General features: G+C 42.7%; 1 protein-coding gene across 1 annotated transcript in view; it reads right to left on the bottom strand.

The window, feature by feature from the left end:
* Positions 1-9,504: 9,504 nt before the first annotated feature.
* The window catches only part of LOC125447496 (phospholipid phosphatase 3-like), a 77,807-nt gene continuing 65,100 nt past the window's right edge, over positions 9,505-22,211 (bottom strand). The window contains exons 5-6 of the mRNA XM_048521925.2: positions 17,189-17,365; positions 9,505-12,817 (exon numbers count right to left, since the gene is read on the bottom strand). Coding sequence (XP_048377882.1) covers positions 12,716-12,817; positions 17,189-17,365 — 279 coding nt within the window. The 3' untranslated portion in view covers positions 9,505-12,715. The remainder of the gene's footprint in view (positions 12,818-17,188; positions 17,366-22,211) is intronic.

Genomic DNA, 22,211 nt, shown 5'->3' with positions numbered 1-22,211 from the left:
GCACACTCAGATCTTAAACAGTCTCTCCATCCATCACTCTGCGCAGTGGCATTGGATGGATACTATCTATGCAATGGGACAAGTAACCAAGGTTCCATTCACAGAATCTTCCAAACCTGCAACTTCTGGATGAACCAGGGCAACAGTCACACAGGAACAAAACCCTCTGTAAATCCCCTTTCAAGTCCCACACCATCCTGCCTTGTCAGTATATCACAGTTCCTTTCTTGTCGTGGGTTGAACATCCTGGAATTCACTCCCTAACACTGTGGGTGCACCCACATCACAAGGACTGTAGTGGTTTAAGAAGCCAGCTCACCTCCACCTCCTAAACGGCAAAGAGAGATTGACGATAAATATTGGTTTTACATGTGACACTTGTATCGCAAGAAATAATAAAATAATCGCCATAGCTTACTTCATTCTGCATAATGTCCCCATCAACCTCACCTTTCCTAAAGGCGTTTATCCCTCCCATCTATCATCATTGAATATGACTCAATAATGAAAATAAGATTGCATTACAAGTGGGAAGTGGCAGGCTTTGTATGTAGGAAAGATGATCTTGTATTCACCATGAATAGTATGGAAGGATCTGGGGTAATATTGAGCAACGTGTATCTGTTCAGACTAGACCAACCAATTCTGAACATTAACTACATTGCAACATTGACCACATGGCAGAAATAATTCATTGCCTATAAAGCACATCAGGAAGATCTAAAACAATGTACAACATTATATAAATGGAGATCATTATTTTGCTTTTTTCAATTATTACAGCCAAATTCTGCTTCCTGAACAGAAAAGAATAAACACCACAATTGGATTGCAGGCTAGAAGATCAGGTGTACAATAGATTGAATAGCAGCCATGGGAAAATGCTACAGCCTGGAATCTAACTGAAGGGTTTGAATAACTCACATATATATAATAATGGATACCAGGGCTGATACTTCAACTAGCTCTCCTAAGCAGAAACGTAAGTGATCAGGTAGGCCATACATTTACACCCTAAGATTCTATTCTACAGTATAATCAATTGTAAGTAAAATCACTTTTGTAAAGTGTAGATTGTAAAGTGCGAAGCTGACCAGCTCTCACCAGTTACCTGTCAAGTGGGTACAATTAAGAGTGTCCATTAGGAGTGAGTTACAAGCTGGAATTCAATTGAACAATTAAAGTGGCTTATAGGCAGAGAGGAGTTTCAGGCTGTAATCAAAGCAATGAACCAAAGTAGGTTTGTACATAAAATAATAAATGTTCTGGTCTGGAATCATTGAGGAATTGTTTATATATAGAGAATATAAATATGTGAGAATGTAGTCACAATTATTTATAGAATAACAGATTCCTGGGAGTGAGTCGTTGGCTGAAATCTAATCAAGGGGTTCAGATAATTCACATATGGTGTGTAATCTGCCCAAAGGCAAATTCTTGCCTGTTAGTATGCTGATGCTACATCTTGAGGTGTTTTCTTGACAGCTTTTGTCAGTCGTGATTTGCCACTGCCTTCCATTCAGTGACAGGGGGAACTTGCAGGATCCAAGTCTCACTCAGCCAGGTCAAGAATCAAGCCTAAGATAACAAAATGTGAGGCTGGATGAACGCAGCAGGCCAAGCAGCATCTCAGGAGCACAAAAGCTGACATTTCGGGCCTAGACCCTTCATCAGAGAGGGGGATGGGGTGAGGGTTCTGGAGTAAATAGGGAGAGAGGGGGAGGCGGACCGAAGATGGAGAGAAAAGAAGATAGGTGGAGAGAGTTTAGGTGGGGAGGTAGGGAGGGGATAGGTCAGTCCAGGGAAGACGGACAGGTCAAGGAGGTGGGATGAGGTTAGCAGGTAGATGGGGGTGCGGCTTGGGGTGGGAGGAAGGGATGGGTGAGAGGAAGAACAGGTTAGGGAGGCAGAGACAGGTTGGACTGGTTTTGGGATGCAGTGGGTGGAGGGGAAGAGCTGGGCTGGTTGTGTGGTGCAGTGGGGGGAGGGGACGAACTGGGCTGGTTTAGGGATGCGGTGGGGGAAGGGGAGATTTTGAAGCTGGCGAAGTCCACATTGATACCATTAGGCTGCAGGGTTCCCAGGCGGAATATGAGTTGCTGTTCCTGCAACCTTCGGGTGGCATCATTTTGGCACTGCAGGAGGCCCATGATGGACATGTCATCTAAAGAATGGGAGGGGGAGTGGAAATGGTTGGTGACTGGGAGGTGCAGTTGTTTGTTGCGAACTGAGCAGAGGTGTTCTGCAAAGCGGTCCCCAAGCCTCCGCTTGGTTTCCCCAATGTAGAGGGAGCCACACCGGGTACAGCGGATGTGGTATACCACATTAGCAGATGTGCAGGTGAACATCTGCTTAATGTGGAATGTCATCTGCAGAACACCTCCGCTCAGTTCGCAACAAACAACTGCACCTCCCAGTCGCCAACCATTTCCACTCCCCCTCCCATTCTTTAGATGACATGTCCATCATGGGCCTCCTGCAGTGCCACAATGATGCCACCCGAAGGTTGCAGGAACAGCAACTCATATTCCGCTTGGGAACCCTGCAGCCTAATGGTATCAATGTGGACTTCGCCAGCTTCAAAATCTCCCCTTCCCCCACCGCATCCCTAAACCAGCCCAGTTCGTCCCCTCCCCCCACTGCACCACACAACCAGCCCAGCTCTTCCCCTCCACCCACTGCATCCCAAAACCAGTCCAACCTGTCTCTGCCTCCCTAACCTGTTCTTCCTCTCACCCATCCCTTCCTCCCACCCCAAGCCGCACCCCCATCTACCTACTAACCTCATCCCACCTCCTTGACCTGTCCGTCTTCCCTGGACTGACCTATCCCCTCCCTACCTCCCCACCTAAACTCTCTCCACCTATCTTCTTTACTCTCCATCTTCGGTCCGCCTCCCCCTCTCTCCCTATTTATTCCAGAACCCTTACCCCATCCCCCTCTCTGATGAAGGGTCTAGGCCCGAAACGTCAGCTTTTGTGCTCCTGAGATGCTGCTTGGCCTGCTGTGTTCATCCAGCCTCACATTTTGTTATCTTGGATTCTCCAGCATCTGCAGTTCCCATTATCCCCAAGAATCAAGCCTTGAGATTATTCCACAGCACAGGCGAGCCATTTAGCTAATCAGCACCATTGTACACAGGGGACAACAGATATTTGACGAAAAAAAGAGCGGCCTGAAATCTGATGAACTGGTGTAAATGGCTTCTGGATAAAGAGCTACCTGTGAAGTTAGTTACAGGCTTGACTGTGATAAAAGTATTGTGAACAGTGTCAACTGAGTGTGGAAATCACACAGGGTTAAAGTAAATAAACCTGTTCATGTTGCACCAAATGATCAGCCTCAAAGATAAAAATTGTGCCAAATGCTTATTTTATCAATGGCTAATAATCTTCCCCAGACCCTTTTTCTTTTTCACCCTGATTAATGGACAGTCATTCATTAAGTGCCTGCATTTTAAGTCTCCAGTTCCTAAATGTATTGATGTATATTTAGACCATCGACCATTACTCAATCTATCATCTGCTTTTCCACATCTCTCACTGCTATCAAATCTCCCAAACTAGGCACAAGTTGGACAGCAAGTTGTCATCAGCAAGTTTTACATACCAGCCACCTGTTCCGCATCGCTTACCAATTGTAAAGAGCAGTGCTCTCAGACGGCCTCTGGAAAGTGGCATCAGCTCCACCCTTGCACTGAGAATAGCAAGTTAAAAATCAGTCAATTAGCCTATTTTTCTAATCAACCTGTCAGGTATGTCACTTCATGCCTCTGGAGCAGGTAGGACTTCAATGCAGGTCTCAGGTTCCAGGAGTATGGACACTACCACTGTGCTACAAGAGGGCCCAATAATTACTTCGTGAGGACCTTTTTTTGATGCGCCTGCCAGACATATCTCTGGAGTAGGCAGGACTTGAACCCAGGCCTCCTGGTCTATAAGTAGGGACAATAATAACTGCATCATTAAATCTACAAACCTGTCTCCCCGTGCAGAATGTTGGATGCATTGTGAAAAAAATAGAATCATAGAATGGTTCTTGTACAGCAGCCAATCATGTCTTGCTAACACGCTAAGAACTACTCAGCTTGTCCCACTCCCTTGTCTTTTACCTATAGCTCTGCAATTCTTTACATATCAGGATGGTTGTTAGAAAGCGCAGAGCTTGCATGTTACTGAAAAACATTTTGTTGAAGCTTTTTGTCTTGCAATCATCAGAACAATTTACACCAGGACCAGCTTGAGGGAAAACCAACATTTATGCATTTATGTGTTCTGAGGAAGGGTCACTCAATCTTCTTCCTCATGCATCCTAGGAAACATTAACTCTGACTTCTTTCCACAGATGCTGCCAGACCTGCTGAGCTTTTCCAACAATTTCAGTTTTTGTTACCAACATTTATGCGGTTTGAGAGAAGAGTGCTGATTGGTTGGCATGTGGACTCTAATTGGTGGAGGCATCGCCATGGAGAATGTGTCAGTTGATGATGATAGATAATTTAAATCTTAAAACAAGCAGGTTGACTCTGATTGGTCAATACCTAGACCAATGGGACATGAACCAGCAAATAGCCATCACCTATTTTGTTGATTTCAAATAGACACAGTGCATGTGTATGTTCTTTCTATCTGTCAAAAACAGGGACTTGTATTAACACATGCAGTTTCTACTGCACACAAGCACTCTGTGAGCCTGACTGATAATCCTCAATTAGTATGAAAGTGGGGTATTCTGGGTGAATGAGGCTTTCCAAGCTAATTGGAATAGACATTTGAAGGAAGTAAACTCACAGGGCCATGGGGATAGAGAAGAACTGAGTTGCCAAATTCCAAATGAACATCATCTACAAGTTTGCTGATGATACTACCATAGTAGGACAGATACCTAACAATAATGAGTCAAAATACAGAAAGGAGATAAAGGGTTTGGTGATGTGGTACAATGAGAACAACCTCTCTCTCAATGTTGACAAAACTAAAGAATGGATCATTGACTTCAGGAAGAAAGGGGGAGAGCATGCTCCCATCTACATCAACGGCACTGAAGTTGAGAAGGAGGAGAGCGTCAAGTTCCTCAGAGTGACGATAATCGACAACGTCCTGGGCTTCCCATGTAGATGAGATGGCCAAGAAGGCACAACAATGCCTCTTCTTCCTCATGCGGCCTAGGAAATTTGGCATGTCCACAAGGACCCCCACCAACTTCTCCAGGTGCACCACTGAAAGCGTGCAGTCGTGGTGGACAACTGCCTGGTTTGGCAACTGCTCTGCCCAGGTCCGTAAGAAGCTACAGAAGGTGGTGTGCACAGGCCAGACCATCACGGAAGCCAACCTTCCATCTATCTTTCCATCAGAAAGGTGGCCAGCATCACCAAAGACCCATTGCACCCCGGTAAAGATCTCCTACATCCTCTTCCATCAGGGAGAAGATACAGAAGCTTTAGCGACACCCTGGCAGTTTCAGGAACAGCTTCTTCCAGGCTGCTATCAGACTGATGAATGGACTCTCTAACCTCAAATAATGGTGATCTGCTAACATTGATCTCACCTAGCGTACAGCCTATGCAATGAAACCTGTATGCTTCCAACTAAGTTTAGTGTTTGCAATGTTTGATCTGTACATCTTGCTTACTATGACCTACCTGTACTGCTTGTAAACAGACCTTTTCACTGTACTTCAGTACATGTGGAAGTCAATCAAGCATTGAAAGAAGATGGGGATAGAGATTTGCAATGGGATTAATTTGATTCTGTAGCTTCTAGATTTATATTAATTAATAAATAATTATTAGATATTTCCACAGATTTATTGGCACGAGGATACGTAGAAGCTTGTAGAGATTGATGGTGTCCCTAACTTCAATGCTTGTGGGGAGTGTCTCTGCCTGGAGTCACTGTGGCACAACTAGATTGCGTCTGAGTGCTAGTTAGGGACATTTGGCCAGCAATGCTGTTAAGCAGAGGGACAGGTTTGCAGTCACATGGATAGATGAGAGAAGCTGGGGCGGTCTTCCTTCAGAAGAATGACAGTTAAGAGAAGATTTGATAAAGGTGGATAAAATTGCAAAAGGCTTCAATAGAGAGATCAAAAAATATGAGAGCACTGGTTTGAAATGACTGGAAAATGAACCTGAGTTGACACAAGGAAACATGTTCTCACTCAGCCAGTGGTTTGGGTTTGGAATGTACTGTCTGACGAGCTGGCCGGAACAGATTCCATTGTCACTTTCAGAAGAGAGTTGACGAAGTACTTGAAATTTTATAAATCCATTGGAAAAGAGCATGGAACCTGGATAAACAGGGTTGCTTTTTGAAAGAGTGAGTGCAGACGTGGTGGGCTGAATGGCCTCCTTCTCCAGTATATTATTTTATGATTTGCACCCTCAGGATTATCCAGCAAATGTTGTCCATTTTTGGAATGTTGGACATTGTGTGCAAGCACGCAGAGGTTGGTTATGGTCAATGGCCGTGTTCAATGCAGATAGTGTAAAGGATATGTAGTTTAATACAACTTGCCTTTGGGATGTGTAACCTATACACAAATGGCATTACATCAGGTCTGAAAGTCATATTCTCATTTGTGTGATAGACAGGGCATTGTTTTGGCTTGTCACAGTCAGTGTGGGAATAATGACTAAATTAATCCAATTCCCTTTTCAAAGCCACCATTGAGTCTATTCCTACCACATTGCCAGATAGTGCAAACCAGACCCATCCCACTTGCTGCTTAGATGTTTTGTTTTATTGCCATTGCTCCTTTTGACAATCACCTTCAGTCAGTGCCCTCTGGCTCTCCATCCATTCACTGATGAGAACAATTTCTCCCCACGTACGCTGCACAGACTCTTGAATATTTTGAATGAATGAATGATTTATTGTCACATGTGTCTTGAAGATACAGTGAAAAGTATTTTGTTGCCACAATCTGACACCATTTTGAGCTACAATGAGGACAAAATCAAATTACTTATATAAGAGTTCATGTTCTGTTCAAACTAGGGGCTCAAGCATCGCTTTGGGCCTCTGGAAGGTCTCTGCAAAGTGGCTTCAAGGAATCCCACTCTGAGAACTGCAACAATGACGTCAATGCCCCAGCAGACCCTGCCTCTACTGGCATCACACCTCACATACACCACCAGGAGCCCAGGCTCTGGGCCTACCATTACCAGGAGTCCAGACTCTGGGCCTACCACTACCAGGAGTCCAGACTCTTAGCACCACCAACACTGCCAGGAGTCCAGGGTCTGGGTCTATCACTACCAGGAGTCCAGACTCTTGGCACCACCAACACCGCAAGGAGTCCAGGCTCTGGGCCTACCACTACCAGGAGTCCAGACTCTTGGCACCACCAACACCGCAAGGAGTCCAGGCTCTGGGCCTACCGTGACTAGGAATCCTGGCCCAAGGCCTACCACTCCTGGGAATTGAGGCTGCTGGCCTATAAGCGCCACGGGTCCAGGCTCCAGCTCCGTCACTAACACCAGGAGTCCTGATCCATGCTGCATTCATAGTCCCGCTGACACTGCTCCGGTCTCAATGGTGAAGAAGAAAACATTTTTTAAAATCTTCCTTAAAGAGAATAGCCGTAGATGTGCCAATCTACCTTCATGACTGAAGTATTGGAATGAATTTAGATCTTGCATAAAAATGTATATCTGCTAATTTCATCCGATAATTCCACTTCTCAAAATGTCAAACCCATGCCATGCAAATTTTTCCTTCGGCTCTCTGTGTTCCGTAGCGATTTCATAAAATGCCTTTTGGCATGTTAGTCTTGTCAAATATTAGAACAACGGTGAAATGGATTCCAGTCCGTGGCTAACATCCTTTCCAATGGTCAAATAACACTCATCGTCTCCAAATCTCCAGGTAAAGCTTTTGAATTTATGGGGATTCCAAAAGTTATGACTTTGACCTATTAATTTACTAATCTTTAGAATACTAAAGGGTATATTTTACCTGGTTCAAGAGGTTAAATATGGAGAAGGCAGTCCACTATACATATTGTTATAATTCTTCCATTCAGAAAAGTCTGGCCCACATATCACTAAGGTTTTGCTTAGACATTTATTTGCTGTAATCATCCTCTATGTCAAAAACATTAAACTTAAAATTTTTTAAAAAGAGTTTAGAAATTTTAAGTTTCCTTTTATTGCATTAAATTGGATTACAGTGGCCCTTAAGGGCTGTTCTTTGCTCAAATTCTAGTGTAATTTGGTTATATAAAGGGATAAATCTAAAACAATACTTTGTGTAATGAGTGAAAGTTGACAGAATAAGATGTAGTGTAGGGGTACCCTACATTTTCCCCAGCACCTTTGTCATGCATGTGCAGGTGTGAGACACAGTAAAGTAACACCAGGTGTCAAAATTACTTTATAAACATACCTCCTGGCTATCTTGGTCAGCCAGGGCTCCCTGGTTGGCTCCTGTTAAAAACCCCAATGTATATATATATGGAGATTCAGAATCTACTCACTTCAGGAACTTACTCCAAATTGGCCACACAGCCAGTGTGCTGTGCACAAGTAAATAAAGGGTGACTTGGTGATTGGATATCGGCCTCAGTGCAGCTATTTACACATTAGAGAGGCTGCAGTATAGAGTCCAGGAATGGGTCAAGATACAGGAAACTTCTGTTATGACAAGGCTGTGCCGGCTCTCTTTAGAGAAAGTTAAAAGGAGATAAATGGAGGTGTTTGAAAATCATAGGGGAGTTTTGGAGAGATTGGATTAAAAGGAATCGATCCTGGTGGTGGAAGGTCAGCATATTGATTTAAAAGTGATTTGCAAGAGAATGAAAGGTAACAAGCGGCTAAGTTCTGGGGTGCACAGGAACAATAGTGCAAGTTTCAGTGGGGATTCCAAAAGGAAATCAATAACTGTCGAAGGGGCAAAAAAATTGCAAAACTATGGGGAAAAAGACAAAAGGTGTAAAACAAGCTGAGTAACTCTGACAGTAGAGGAGATAATGGGAACTGCAGATGCTGAAGAATCCAAGATAAAGTGTTAAACTGGATGAACACGTCAGGCCAAGCAGCATCTCAGGAGCACAAAAGCTGACGTTTCGGGCCTAGACCCTTCATCAGAGAGGGTCTAGGCCTGAAACGTCAGCTTTTGTGCTCCTGAGATGCTGCTTGGCCTGCTGTGTTCAACCAGCTTCACACTTTATTAGCTCTGACAGTAGGCTAGCATGGAGTCAAGGAGCTGAATGGCCTCCCTCTACGCTTTAATCATTGAATGATTTTGCAGTGCTAACAACTTCACATTTCCTGTTGAGAGAACATTTGCTCTCCTGGCTTGTTTACACAAAATATATCCTCTGTTATTGCCAAACCTTTACTGAGTGACTGTACACCAGTGGGTTTTCTACATTAAAGGTGTGATATACTTACAAGTTATTGCACCAAGTCATAATACAGAGGTCATTGAAAAGAAAACCCATAGCTCTTATTAAAATTGAAAAAGTGATTTAACTTTTATTTACAATAAAAATTTTATACATATATATTTTGAGACATTCTTTAAGATCTCAGACAATATACTCACAATTAAAAATAATATACACCAAAGGCCATTGATAAGGCTGTTAAGGTGTCTACAAAAGTTTGTCTGATAAAAATACAGGTTATAGCAGCATAAAGAAGCAATTCACAATCAGGCCATTTCCACAACATCAGCAGACATCTACAGAATTCAAAACTTGGGTGGCCAAATGCTGCGATGATTTACAAGGAAGACAGCCTTTTTATTTCTGGGTCCTTTGTTCAAACTCAGCTGAGAGTGATGGGTTGAAAAATTCCCTTCTCTGGGCTGCAAAGGTCTCAAGTGAAATGAATCTGGAATTTGTCTTAAATGAGTTCTGACTGGAACACAAACTGTCTATGACTGTATTCAAGTTAGGCACTATTTGTTAGACTCCAGATGGGATGTTTGGAGGCTGGGGTGAAACCACATTCAGAGAAGTATTCATCTGGTCACTGCGCGTAATGGCATTGAACCTATGCTAACAAAAAATGCATTAAAAACACTATTTCCATTCAAATTCAAACACCAAATATATTTGGAACTTGGATAAGTTTGGAAAACAAACTTCAAAAGTATCTGGTAGTGTAAAATATTTGGCATGTCCTGACAAGTGTTAATACAATAAGTGAAAGCAAGTTAACTTTTTTTTCCCCACTGGGGTGTAGATGTTGACAGCAGAAGAGATGTATAATGATGTTATACAAATGGCCCAAATCTATCTGAACAAATGCTTAATCCCTATTCACACAGCAAGACATGAGTGCAGTAGAAACTATAGCTGGGATGAATGGTCAAGACATTTTGAATAGAAAACAGAATGCTTCAATTCAGCTAGAATTTTATTCCCAGTTTTCTACTCAGCACTCTGCTGTAGGAGATTTCTCCACACACCACCTTCCCTCCATGCCAAGTTTTAACAAGGCTCTGTTCCAAGTTCAGCTTCACAGAAGAAAATGTCACTTTGTCCTTGACAGTTGCAATGCAAAAGGGCATGTGACATGAATAGAAGATTCCAGGATGTATGGAATATTCCAAAGCCTCAACCTAACACTAGATTAGGCGCAGTTAACATTTACTGTAGTAAATATTTCAAACTGCCCTCTCTTAACAAATAGGAAACAGTAGCATTTAATGAGGGCAGTGAAATTACACAGTTAACAGTAACACTACAGAGGTTAATGCTGGTGTTCGATTGTGCTGTGATGTTTCATGTTCCAATGTGGTATTTCTGAAATAACACAGACACCGTGGCTACTTCCAAATGTAAACCCTGTGAATTTCGCAGGGAATAAGACTGTCAGTGGTTTAAAGTCATTCAGTTCATGCAAATACTTCAAGGGTAAAATATACATGTTGAATAAAGAGTATGCTCAAAAAATCCTTTCATGGAGAACAGAACAAAATGGACAAGTTAAACAGATATAGCAAGTATTCGACTCAGCGTTATATTACATGTTAATTCAAAAATACAAAGCTATTGCAATTAAAATATGGATCTCAACTTTCATCTGTTTTGAACTGAATTAAATAAATTACTGTGAAACTGAATTCACAATGTTCCAGTTACCCAACCTTTCTGATCAGCCATTAGCATGGTCCGAAACATGATGATCTTTCTTGGTTACAAATATTCAAGAGCCAAAACAGGCCCTCAGGTTGAGTTTACTCTGTTGCAGGCTGCAATCTCTGTCCCCAGCTAAGGTCCTGCCACCAATACAGTCCCCTGGTTTGGGCACTACTCCTTCTCCTCACATTTGAAGATTCCCAGCTAATCGTCAATTTCCAGTCACCAGAAACTTCTATTGAATATGAAATAGACAAGAATGATGATTCTATTGTACTTTGCATCATTTGGATGAGCTGTCATCAAAACTCACAAGTGGTTTAGTTAATACTAATTAAATCCACTGCATTAAGATTTCTGGAAAGTTCTGAACAGGTCAACTAAATGTGTATCAAATTGAAATGCACTGAGTTCTCAACATAAAGTTGGATCACATCCCCGTTGAGATTTGGATCTGCTTTCTGGCAGATGTATCCCTCAGCAGACCACTAATAAACCAGGGTGAACAAATGATCCAAAAGCAGATCATAGCCATTTCTCATGACTGTAATCACTTCTGTTTTAATGCACAATAGTTCACTGATATGGGTAACTTTAAAAGTACACTCAAGTTTCCATGCAGAATGGAACATGCAACATATTTAAAATATTGATTAAGGTCTGCCATCTTGATAGCTCGCATTTTTTCCTGACACTCTAGATGACTTTTCGAAATCCATGCAATGGTCGTCCAACACAATCAGCATGCTAGGTGGTTCTATCTCATCAAACAATCTGCCTATTCCGCTTGGATATCTGATTTCAAATACATCTAAACTGATGCCTCAAAACTCTAATTATGACCACTCAGATGGCTGAACACCAGAGTTAGGATTATCACCATCTGCAACATTTTTTAAACTTTTCCTTCTGTCCAAGTCACGCCTTTCCCACAGGGTCTTCCAATCCAATTGACTGTCGGACTTAGCCCTGTACTGTGTTAATAAATCTGGAAACAGAACTACGTTTCTTCCCAACCACTTAGCCAAATGAGCGATGTCTCAATTCTAGACTCTGAAACTGAACACAACTCATTTGCAAAACATGTCATCAAACTAACTCCAGTCCCTGGTTTAAATTCCATTAATTACAGATATAATAAAAGTAGGTAACTATTTTTCAAAGAAATTAGCTTCTTTTATCTGTATACTGAATAACTGGTAAATATCTTAGTTGTAGTTTCTTCAGTCACGATATACTCACAAAAGGCTCAGCATAATCAGTGACCATAATATTAATTTCTCATTACAAATATAGAATACATTGTTGCTCACAGTATTAAGTGTATGTGTGTCCGTACGGTAATAGAGAAAGGAAAAGGAAAGGAGTACAAATTGTAACTGAAGAAAGTACTCAAAACCAGTAGGCAACTGGACTACCACAGAAAATTCTATCTGCTGATCACCAAACTTCCAATCAAACAGGCATCAGGGGCTTGCCTGAATAAAACTGTGCTTGGAGAATGTCCTGAAGCTTTAAAAAGGGATGGAAGATTTTCTTTGATCACTGGTTTCTGAATTCACTTCTGCAGGATGGTTTGTGCTGACTACCCAAAATCCTTTCTCTGTTTTTAGCCTTTGTCCTGCTAACACGTTGTGTGATTGGTCTGTATGGAATTTTCTGCAGAAACATTTGATTCTTTTGACGGCTTCCTCTTTGATTTGAACATGTCCGAAATGTGAAATGCCTGAAAAGAGAAAATAGGAAATTGTAACAGTCACTTTCATTACTGCTGGCTTCTCGAACTATCCATCTCAACAAAAAAAGTGTCGACTCAAATCAATTAGGTGAATAAAATATCACCATAATCTCTCCAACAGTCAGCCTTACTTGCTGCTAAGTATGGAAGATGATTCAGTTGTAATACTATTTCAGTCTATGATTCCAGACAATGCTACATTGAGCTATCACTGCACTGCCTGCAGATGAGATGAGATCCATACTGAGGCAATGCAATGGCTCAGGGAGTTGGCGTTGGCTAAATATATAAGTCAGCATTGAGCTTCTACACATTGGCCTTCTTCAGACAGTGCTTAATGTTAATCCAAATGTCAGTAATCAAATGTTTTACATGGATCCTCCTCCCTGGTGAGTGTTTTACAGAACGTGCTATAAGCTAGAAGTGTGTCCTGTCTATATAAAATGCATTGAAGTGTCTCCTACTACAATGGGAAGAATTAAGGTGCCATTACGAAGCCTTTCTGTGCCTCAACCAACTTATTATTCACATGCTTACCTTGACAAAGTATTAGAAAATGGAGATTATTTCCAAAGGAGTGATTCACATGGGAACACTTCCTAGCAGAGGTCACTGCTACCAACAGGAGGGATTCCCAAACCTCAGTTCAGAGGAATATACCTCCTACCTCTGCTCTGCATTCATTGCCTCTCAACATAGACTGGAGATAGTGATTAGGACTTGGTCCGTGAAATTCAACTGCAAATTCTATACATCTTTCCCTACAAAACCTCTACCAAGTAGATGCAATATCATGGATGCTACTAATTTAACTAACAGACACTGATAGATATTGAAAGCAACATTCCAGCCACTTAAGCCTTATATTGAGATTAATTTTAGAAAAATTAATATGAGAAGTTAAAATGTAACTGGATTATCTAAAGGTTGGTTAAAGTTGCTGTTTTAATTCTATGATACCGATCTTACAAAATTACATTAAACAAAATGTCAAGCAAACATTACAAAGAGTTTTATGACAGCAGCTATGTTTATTTATTAAACTGCAAGTTGGCCCCAATTAAGGGTCCCATCCCGAAAAATGCTGTCGTCTGCTCGTCCCTAATAGCACAACAGCTCTTTGCTGTCCTCTGAAATTGCACTTTTCGTATCAAGCACAGTCTGGGACCAAACAAATGGTAACGTACAATCTGGGCATCGCAATGGAATATAAGTCATTATTTATCTGAGCCTACAGAGGATGTTAAAGTCACACGCACTCTGTCAGTTTATTTTAATGCAGCTGGACACGGTCGCAGTTCCACAGAATCAATGTGATGTGAACATCCCGAATTGTGCCTTTGCTCACACCAGTGCTGGCCCACAATCTAAAAATGGCCCTTCTCCCTATCTCTGTAAAAGACTTCATAGTCCATCTGTCACAAAAACAATGGAGAAGGGATTATCCTCTCATTGCCCACCGGCAACAAACATGCCTCTATAGGGTGCTGAACAAATAAACTGTTGTATTTTCCTGACATTGTGGATAGGATTATCATGGCTCACATGAGTAGGAATGGAGGCAGGCGGGCATGGAATCTCCTGCCAGTTTGCTGGCGCCATCTTGCCTTGAGGCATTTTGGGAGAACGGCCAAATGAAGGGTGGAATTGCTACCTCTCTCTCAAGGATAGCAGGTAGATAGTTATGGCAATTAACAGGCCAGTTATCAGAGATCAATTGGAATTTCCCATCTGGCTTGTGGGCCCCTGTCCTCCTTCCAGGCAGGTTTGAGGCCCTCCTCCCCTACCTCAGTACAGTTGCAGCTTCAAGTGATGGGGCAGCTGGTGGTCATTTCTTAATTCAAATACTTTGAAAGGATGCCTCAAGATGGAATCCCCTGCTGTGCCTTACCAAAAGCACCTGGCTTTTTGAAAATTCATTCACTGGATGAGGGTGTCACTGGCTAGGCCAGCATTTGCTTCCCATCCCTAATTATCCAGAGGGCTGTTGAGAGGTACACATTGTTGTAGATCTGGAGTCACGCGTAGGCCAGACAAGGACAGTAGTTTCCTTCCCTAAAGGACATCAATGAATCAGAACAATTTTTCCTGACTATCAATAATGGGTTCATGGTCATCCTTAGACTCTTTAATTCCAGATTCATTATTTAATTCAAATTTGAACCCAGGTCCCCAGAACATTATCAGGGTCTCTAGATTAATGGTCCATTGATAACACCACTGGGCCATGGCCTCCCCTCAACTGCTCAGCGTCATAATGGTCACTCAACTTCGACTGCTCAACTACTGTCCTTCATTGCACAGCAAGTCACTCATTGGGTAACGTGGAAACAGTTCACGTTGAATGACTGTTCCTGAAGCAGGACAGGACTGTGATCTGAACTTGATGCACACATTAGTGTTCTGACTGACAACACAAAATCCTGCCTCGTGTGATGAAGCACAGGAAATACTGTCTTGGATGAGGGAGAACAGAAGCACATCTGGTTTGCCTACCCATAGAAACCAGGGATTGTGCTTGTAAACCAACCAAATTCAACCTGTCAGTGGATAAACACACCAATAGCAATGTCTTGGCTTATATTTCATTTCTTCTCCGAACCTTCACAGCATCATAGAATCCCTACAGTGTGGAAGCAGGCCATTCATCCCATCCTAAAGAAATACTGCAAAATACTATTGGCTTCAGCACCCTGGGGTAAGGAGGAATGGCACACACCAAGGCCCTTTCTCTTGACTTCTTTCCAATTCAATACCCTTCAATTTGTGCGTGTAGACGTATGTACCCTTAATTGAGTATGAGATTAGTCTTGGGCGTGGTATCCTTCAGTAGCTTTCACTGATTTTGTAGGTTACGCTGATAATAGCTTTTTCACCTGGGTACATGAGGATAATTGGTAAAGCCTGCAAACATATTCCAGTAAACTAAGCAGGAATCCTTCCTTAAAGAGCATCAGATGTTCCCAAACAGTAATTCATTCCTGCTGTTTAACAGGGATGACTTGTTAAAGGGGACATTTTCACTGCCAACCCCATTTGGTTCTCAGAAGTCACAGCTGGTTCATACTTATTGCAACAACCCATTTCTAAATCAGTCTGGGCACGCAATAGGGTCAAGGAAGGTTCATTGTCAAGCAGAAAAAAGTGAAGAACGCTTTCATAATGTCCCTATCATCTCAAATTGTTACTTGTAAGTGGAAACTATGAGGTTTTGTCTACGCAAATCACTGAGTCATTGTTATGCAATTATCAAGTGACAAGTCTTTGAATTTCAGGCTATAATGTTTGCATTTACTAGAACTTGTTACATCAAAGCACACCTTCAATTATTCTATCTCTTTATTCAAATATTGCAGCTCTCTCCATAATTTCCCACGTAAACATTTAAGTAACAAGTTTTGCTTTACTGAAAATTATTATAATCTGATGAATGGTGCACTCTGCTATTTCACTACTTTGTGTTTGACAGAAGAGAAAATGAGAAAATAAAAGGTCTTGCTGTTTTTATTTTAAAAACTAAGTGGGCGAGAGTTTGAGTCTTGTGTTTGAATGAAATGAATCTGTGAGTGAGATTAATTGCGTGCCTGTGTGTATAAAGATGTGTGAGAGACATTACATCCGTGAATGAGTAAGTAGATCAGTTTGAGAGAGTATGATAGTGTGTCTACGTGAATGTGTGCGCAACCGTGCGCATATGGGGTCTAGGCCCGAAACGTCAGCTTTTGTGCTCCTGAGATGCTGCTTGGCCTGCTGTGTTCATCCAGCCTCACATTTTATTATCTTGGAATCTCCAGCATCTGCAGTTCCCATTATCTCTGTACATATGAGTGCACGTGTGCGTGTGTCTGTGTGTGCATGTGTATGTATGGGTCTATATGATGCTTGCCCCTTTTCCTGCTTCCGATGCACCCAGAAATAGATTAGGCTTCAGTTTTGAAATTTTTAATGTTTGAAGTACACATTTAAGGGGATTGAGATTCAGCCCTAACACTCAAATCTGAAAGACCACACAGGGACAGCATCATAAGTGGGCTAATGTTTCGGGTCCGGTGACCCTTTCTCAGAAGTTCCACCGGAGCCGAAACATTAACTTTGTTTTCTCCTCCACAGATACTGCTGAGCTTTTCCAGCAACTTTGTCTTTCTTGGTGATTTACAGCGTCGGCAGTTCTTTTGGCTTTTATCATAAGTGGGCCACCTCTTGTCTGCACTGATTTTCCATCGCAACTCACTGGATACAAATTGACAGAAAGAACTTGGGATCACATTTCCCTCTCCTGAGCCCAGCAACCCAGATGACTAATGATCCCTCCTGCCCATTTCACTCGTCATAGTTAGAAAAATAAATAAGATGGCTTACAATCCAATAGGCGATGATTGCTCCCTGCAGAAATCCCACCAGGACGTCTGTGGGATGGTGCCTGTAGTCTGACACACGGGACAAGCCAGTATAAAAAGCCATCATGACTAACAGCGACTGTAGGAGGGGTCTCAGCAACCGTGCTCCCTTCCAGGTGAACCGGGCATCCAGATAGAACTGCAAAAGAGAAAACGGCAGTTTCAAAACTGACCTTCAGCTCTGCAACTTTTTCCGGTGATGACAGCAGCGTGCTTAGTGATGTTTTTTCCCCCCCTCCCTGTTTCACTGCCGTTACACATACTATCGCAGGGATGCCCCGTAAATAATTAACCCACCCCAGGGGACCATATACAAATACTAACACACTTCCAGAGATCTGCAGCACATTCCTCAAATTCTCCTGTCAATACTAATAGACTACCAGGGACGGTCTTTACAAATATTCACACTCTCCCTGCAAGTACTGACATTCTGATCGAGGATTCCTACAATTACTCAACCATTTCGGCACGTTTTAAAACCGCCTAGGATTTCTTGCAAAACAGTAAAACAATCCTGGAAATATTAAGACGTTTCTACACACTATGTGGGGTTCTCTTCCAAATTATAGACTCATTAAAGGGGGTGGGGGGGTGGCAGATGTGTCCTCCAACTATAGCACACACACATACACACACACACATACACTCACTCACACACACACACACACTCACACACACACATACACACACACACACAGACACACACACACACACACACACACACACACCTCCCCCATCCCCAGGGACCATGTACAAACACTGACAATGTCTAAACTTCAAAACTAAACTCACCCACCCAGTGCTGTCACTGCATATATTCCTTTCCCTACATGGTTAAATAGTCAACAAATACATACACATGTATGCACACACAATGTACAAGTATTTGCGAGACTCTGCTCACAAATGTGAAGATTGTTAGAGCTGTAGTTCTCATGATTTCTCTGGGGTGGCTAGGGTCAGTTTGAAATCACCTTGTTTAGTGTCAGCCAGAATGTCTTCAGCACACACTAGAAGAGGCCATAAAGCAATAGTTAATATGCTGGGAGGACTGAACACATAGATCATGCTTTAGACCTTTAGAATGCCTCTTTATAAAAAGGAAGAAAAAAAACTCTTCTCTCCATTCAACTTCCCCGCCCCCCCATCTGCATTATTCCTTAGCTAGAGATGAATTCTGGAGGTGTCGGAATGGATGACTGATCCCAGGTCTGTCTGGTTCCCTTTAGGAATCAGCTAGAATTCATACAGAACCTTCCTGTGGGGGATATCCGATAGGACAAATTGCTCACGGTCTGCCAAAAGAGCAGGGTGCACAGAATAAATGCCTCAGTCACTTACAACTGAGACTATCTGCGCCGGCCCTAGAGTGGGACCTGCCACTTGAGTGCTTTAGCAAGAGTCAGGGTTGCAATCCTCCAGGCGAAATATCAGATCGAGACTCTATTTACCTATCCCTGTGGAAACTGAACTTTTTCCTGAGAATGAGTTTCACAGACCCTCTGGTTGAAATTCCTTCCTCAGTCTTACAGCGTGCAAAATACTGGCCACTCTTTAAAGCCTGCGGACAGGGTGACACACACACCCCGTTTATTTCAAAGGTAGATCTTCAAACTTGACATCTCTCTATCATCCATTTTTGTTACGTTTCCTCATCATAATCTTTCCAAATAATTCACTCACCTCAATCCAATCCTGGTGTCCAGTGTTGGAAACATTGCTAACTGTTTATAACTACTTTCCTGGATTTTACATTCTAGAATTCCAAATGGGAATCCATTTATTTAAATAAATAAGCTTTGACATTCTGATCGGAAAATCTAAACCAACATCCAAAAGCACAATGTGTCCTCTTCATGTTGATCAGAAAATATCTGGTTAAGTTCGTCAACTACAGGAATCGCTTACAAAACTGTACAATATTAAGAATCGTTAAGTTTGTATAAAATCCTTTACTACGCCAATAATTTGGGCAAATATTAAACCACACAAGTGCAGGTCCAAAAGAAATCTTGCCAGCATTTACAGTCCCTTTTTTTACAACAATATTTCTGCTTTATTTTTGCTCTCTATTTCTATTCACCCAATTCCTGCCTCACCCACACTTGCATTCCACAGCAAGCACCAGATAACTGTGCTGTGATAAACAGTCTGTGACAAAAATGTATCTCGTCAGTATCATGTCCTCAGATAACCTGGAATGCCTTCTTTCTACTGAACACTCACTTATAATTACCACTCAAAACACTTTCACCTCTGCATGTATCCCAGACATTAAAGGTCATGCTGAAATAACTCAGGGGAATCTCAAACATTTTAACTGATGGCCCGAGTTTTGGAAGCATAGCTTCGCAGACTAGGAAAATGCCGTATGGAATTTAATAGGGGGGGCAGTTTTGTTACCTGCCAGCTGCGGAGCCCAGGATGTTACCTCCTCTAGGTAGGCAGCCACCATCTTAAATTCCTGTGAGGCACTTAAGAGGGCAGCAATGGCTCTTCCCTTGGTTCAAGGGCGCTGACAGCTAGCGTCATATGGGGGATGCATATGGGGGACATGGCCTGATCTATAAGAAGATCCAGATCACAATTCCAGGAACGGGGTTAGGAGACAGAGCCAACCCAGCCCTGTCAAGCAAAGAAAGATGGGAGCAGTTGTAAATGGTGAGAGGTATCAGCTGCCATTGATATCAGTTGTAAAGCAGCACAACAGAGATCCTTCAGCAATATATTGGAAAATGTAAGGAACAGGGGAAGACCAAAGCCTGCCAGTGATTGGAATGAAAAATGCCGCAGAAAACTAAATCCATCGAAGTAAATCAGCAGCTGCAATGGGAGCAGTGCACCAAGTGTGCAGTCCCTCCCTTAAAAAAAAGCAATAGTGAATTTTGCAGAAAAGATGCATGAATGGACTCCAGCCCAGAGGGTGGCAACTTTGCACGTGTGCGACCTGACACTATTGTCATTTAACTGGAAAATGCTGCAATTCGCTGATTCTAGCCCATCACCTCTGTTGGGGTCTTTCAGTCTCTGGTCAGGTCTCTCCTGCAACATACCCAGTGCCACAGGAAACAGAGATCTGGCACTAGAGAGCAGTACGTGATCCACACCAGGCTTGTTTCAAATTTCCGAGCCTTGTCATTCCAGACCCCACCCTTACAACAGCCTCTGAAGAGGTGAACTTTTAGCAACATCTGAGGTGCTTCAGTACGAGGGAAGAAAGAGCTTGAAGTGTTTGTGTTTTGTTTGGAAAGGGAAGCGTTGCTCTATTTAAAGGGAAACTCTATTTTAAAAAAGCAACAAACGTCAACAGTTTCCTTATAAACACAGTTTTCTACCAAATATTCAGATGGGTGTGTCCGAGGACCAGGGCAAAGTTCAACCTGAAGCATTGTCATTTTGCTTCATGAGAAGGGGTGGCAACAAAATGTTGTCTTCCTGCTTGGCTAATTACTTCACTTTTCCCACCGATGACTTCCTTAGTGAGACACGTCGTGCCAAATATGTAACCACACAGTATTGTCATGTGGCTGTTTATCGAGCTCAGCTTTGTACAGCACAGTACCTGGCGCTGATTTAAGCCAGTGCACAAAGTCAAAGCATCAGAAGGAGAAAGAGGCCAGAATATCACCCGCTTGTGGAAAGGTGACACACGACTGTGCCAAGGACACGGGCAGCACAGTGGCTCAGTGGTTAGCACTGCTGCCTCACAGCTCCACGGACCCGGGTTCGATTCCACCCTCGGGCGGCTGTCTGTGTGGGGTTTGCACGTTCTCCCTTTGTCTGTGTGGGTTTCCTCCCAGAGACCAAAGATGACATGCAGGTTAGGTGGATTGGCCATGGGTAATACAGCATATCTGGGTGGGATGCTCTTCAGAGGGTCAGCGTGAACTTGATGGGCGCAATGGCCTGCTCCCACAAAGTAGGGGTTCTATGAGCACAATCTGTATTTGTGAAGGTACTGCCTTCTTGCCAGTTTGGATTTTTAAACCACTGATATCATGATAGAATAAAATATAAATAGTACAAAGCCTATCAGGTAACAGCCTGTAGCGCCCTCCCTCCTGTTCCCCCACTCCTCACTCCCCACACAATTGTTTTGTGCTTTCTTTGCTTCGTTTCCTGGCAGGAAACGGCAAGTTTCCACAGGAAGAGCAAGCCAATATCTCAATTCAATTTTTCCCAAACACGGCTAGATTCCTGACATAGAAATGGACCTAGAGGCCCAGTCAGATTTTCTGCTCTTCTCTAGCAGGCACCGTACCTCTTGGAGTTCTGGAACTGAAATGATTAGAAATGCAGTCTCTGTTATAATGTGGGGAAAAATGCTTGCCAACGTGCACGTAGCAAGTCCCACAGTGAGCAATGAGACCAAATCATTCTTTTGAATGGGTGAGAGCTCAAGGACATACATTGACACCAAAGGATGCAGAGTGATTTGTCCGTTTTACCTTCTCAATGATCTTCTCCAAGGGTGGAAAGGCTTAAGATCGAATTCATGACATCCGATCCAGGATGACCCAGACATGGTGGGCCGAAGGACCTGTTCCTGGGCTGTACGGTTCTATGCTCACGTCACAGCAACCCAGACCGGTGCCCGCTATGGCAAACTGCTGTCCTGTCTCCTTACCCTGATCATGCTACAGGCTGCCATACTCAAGCAGAGGGAGGGTCTATTATGGAAATACTGTGTTAATTCTTGTGTCAAATACAGGCATAACTACGACCTCTGTGGTCAGCAGTGACTAACAGAATAGAAAATGAGAATTAAACACATTTCCTTGTATTCATGATGTGACATACTGTAGAAAGCTTGCAGTGCTCAGGAAACTAAGAATGTACGATGTATCATCCCCTACCAATGGGTACCAGGTCTATACCGCCATTCCAGGCCGCTGGAAGCCACCTCATCACTAGGCCTGGGCCGGGAGATGATGCCTTCTGCTGAAGTCATTAAAAGAAAGTAAAAGGTACCATAAATAAAT

This window comes from Stegostoma tigrinum, chromosome 35 (genome assembly GCF_030684315.1).
Source record: "Stegostoma tigrinum isolate sSteTig4 chromosome 35, sSteTig4.hap1, whole genome shotgun sequence".
NCBI classification, from domain to species: domain Eukaryota; kingdom Metazoa; phylum Chordata; class Chondrichthyes; order Orectolobiformes; family Stegostomatidae; genus Stegostoma; species Stegostoma tigrinum.
This window is presented reverse-complemented; position numbering and strand designations above follow the sequence as displayed.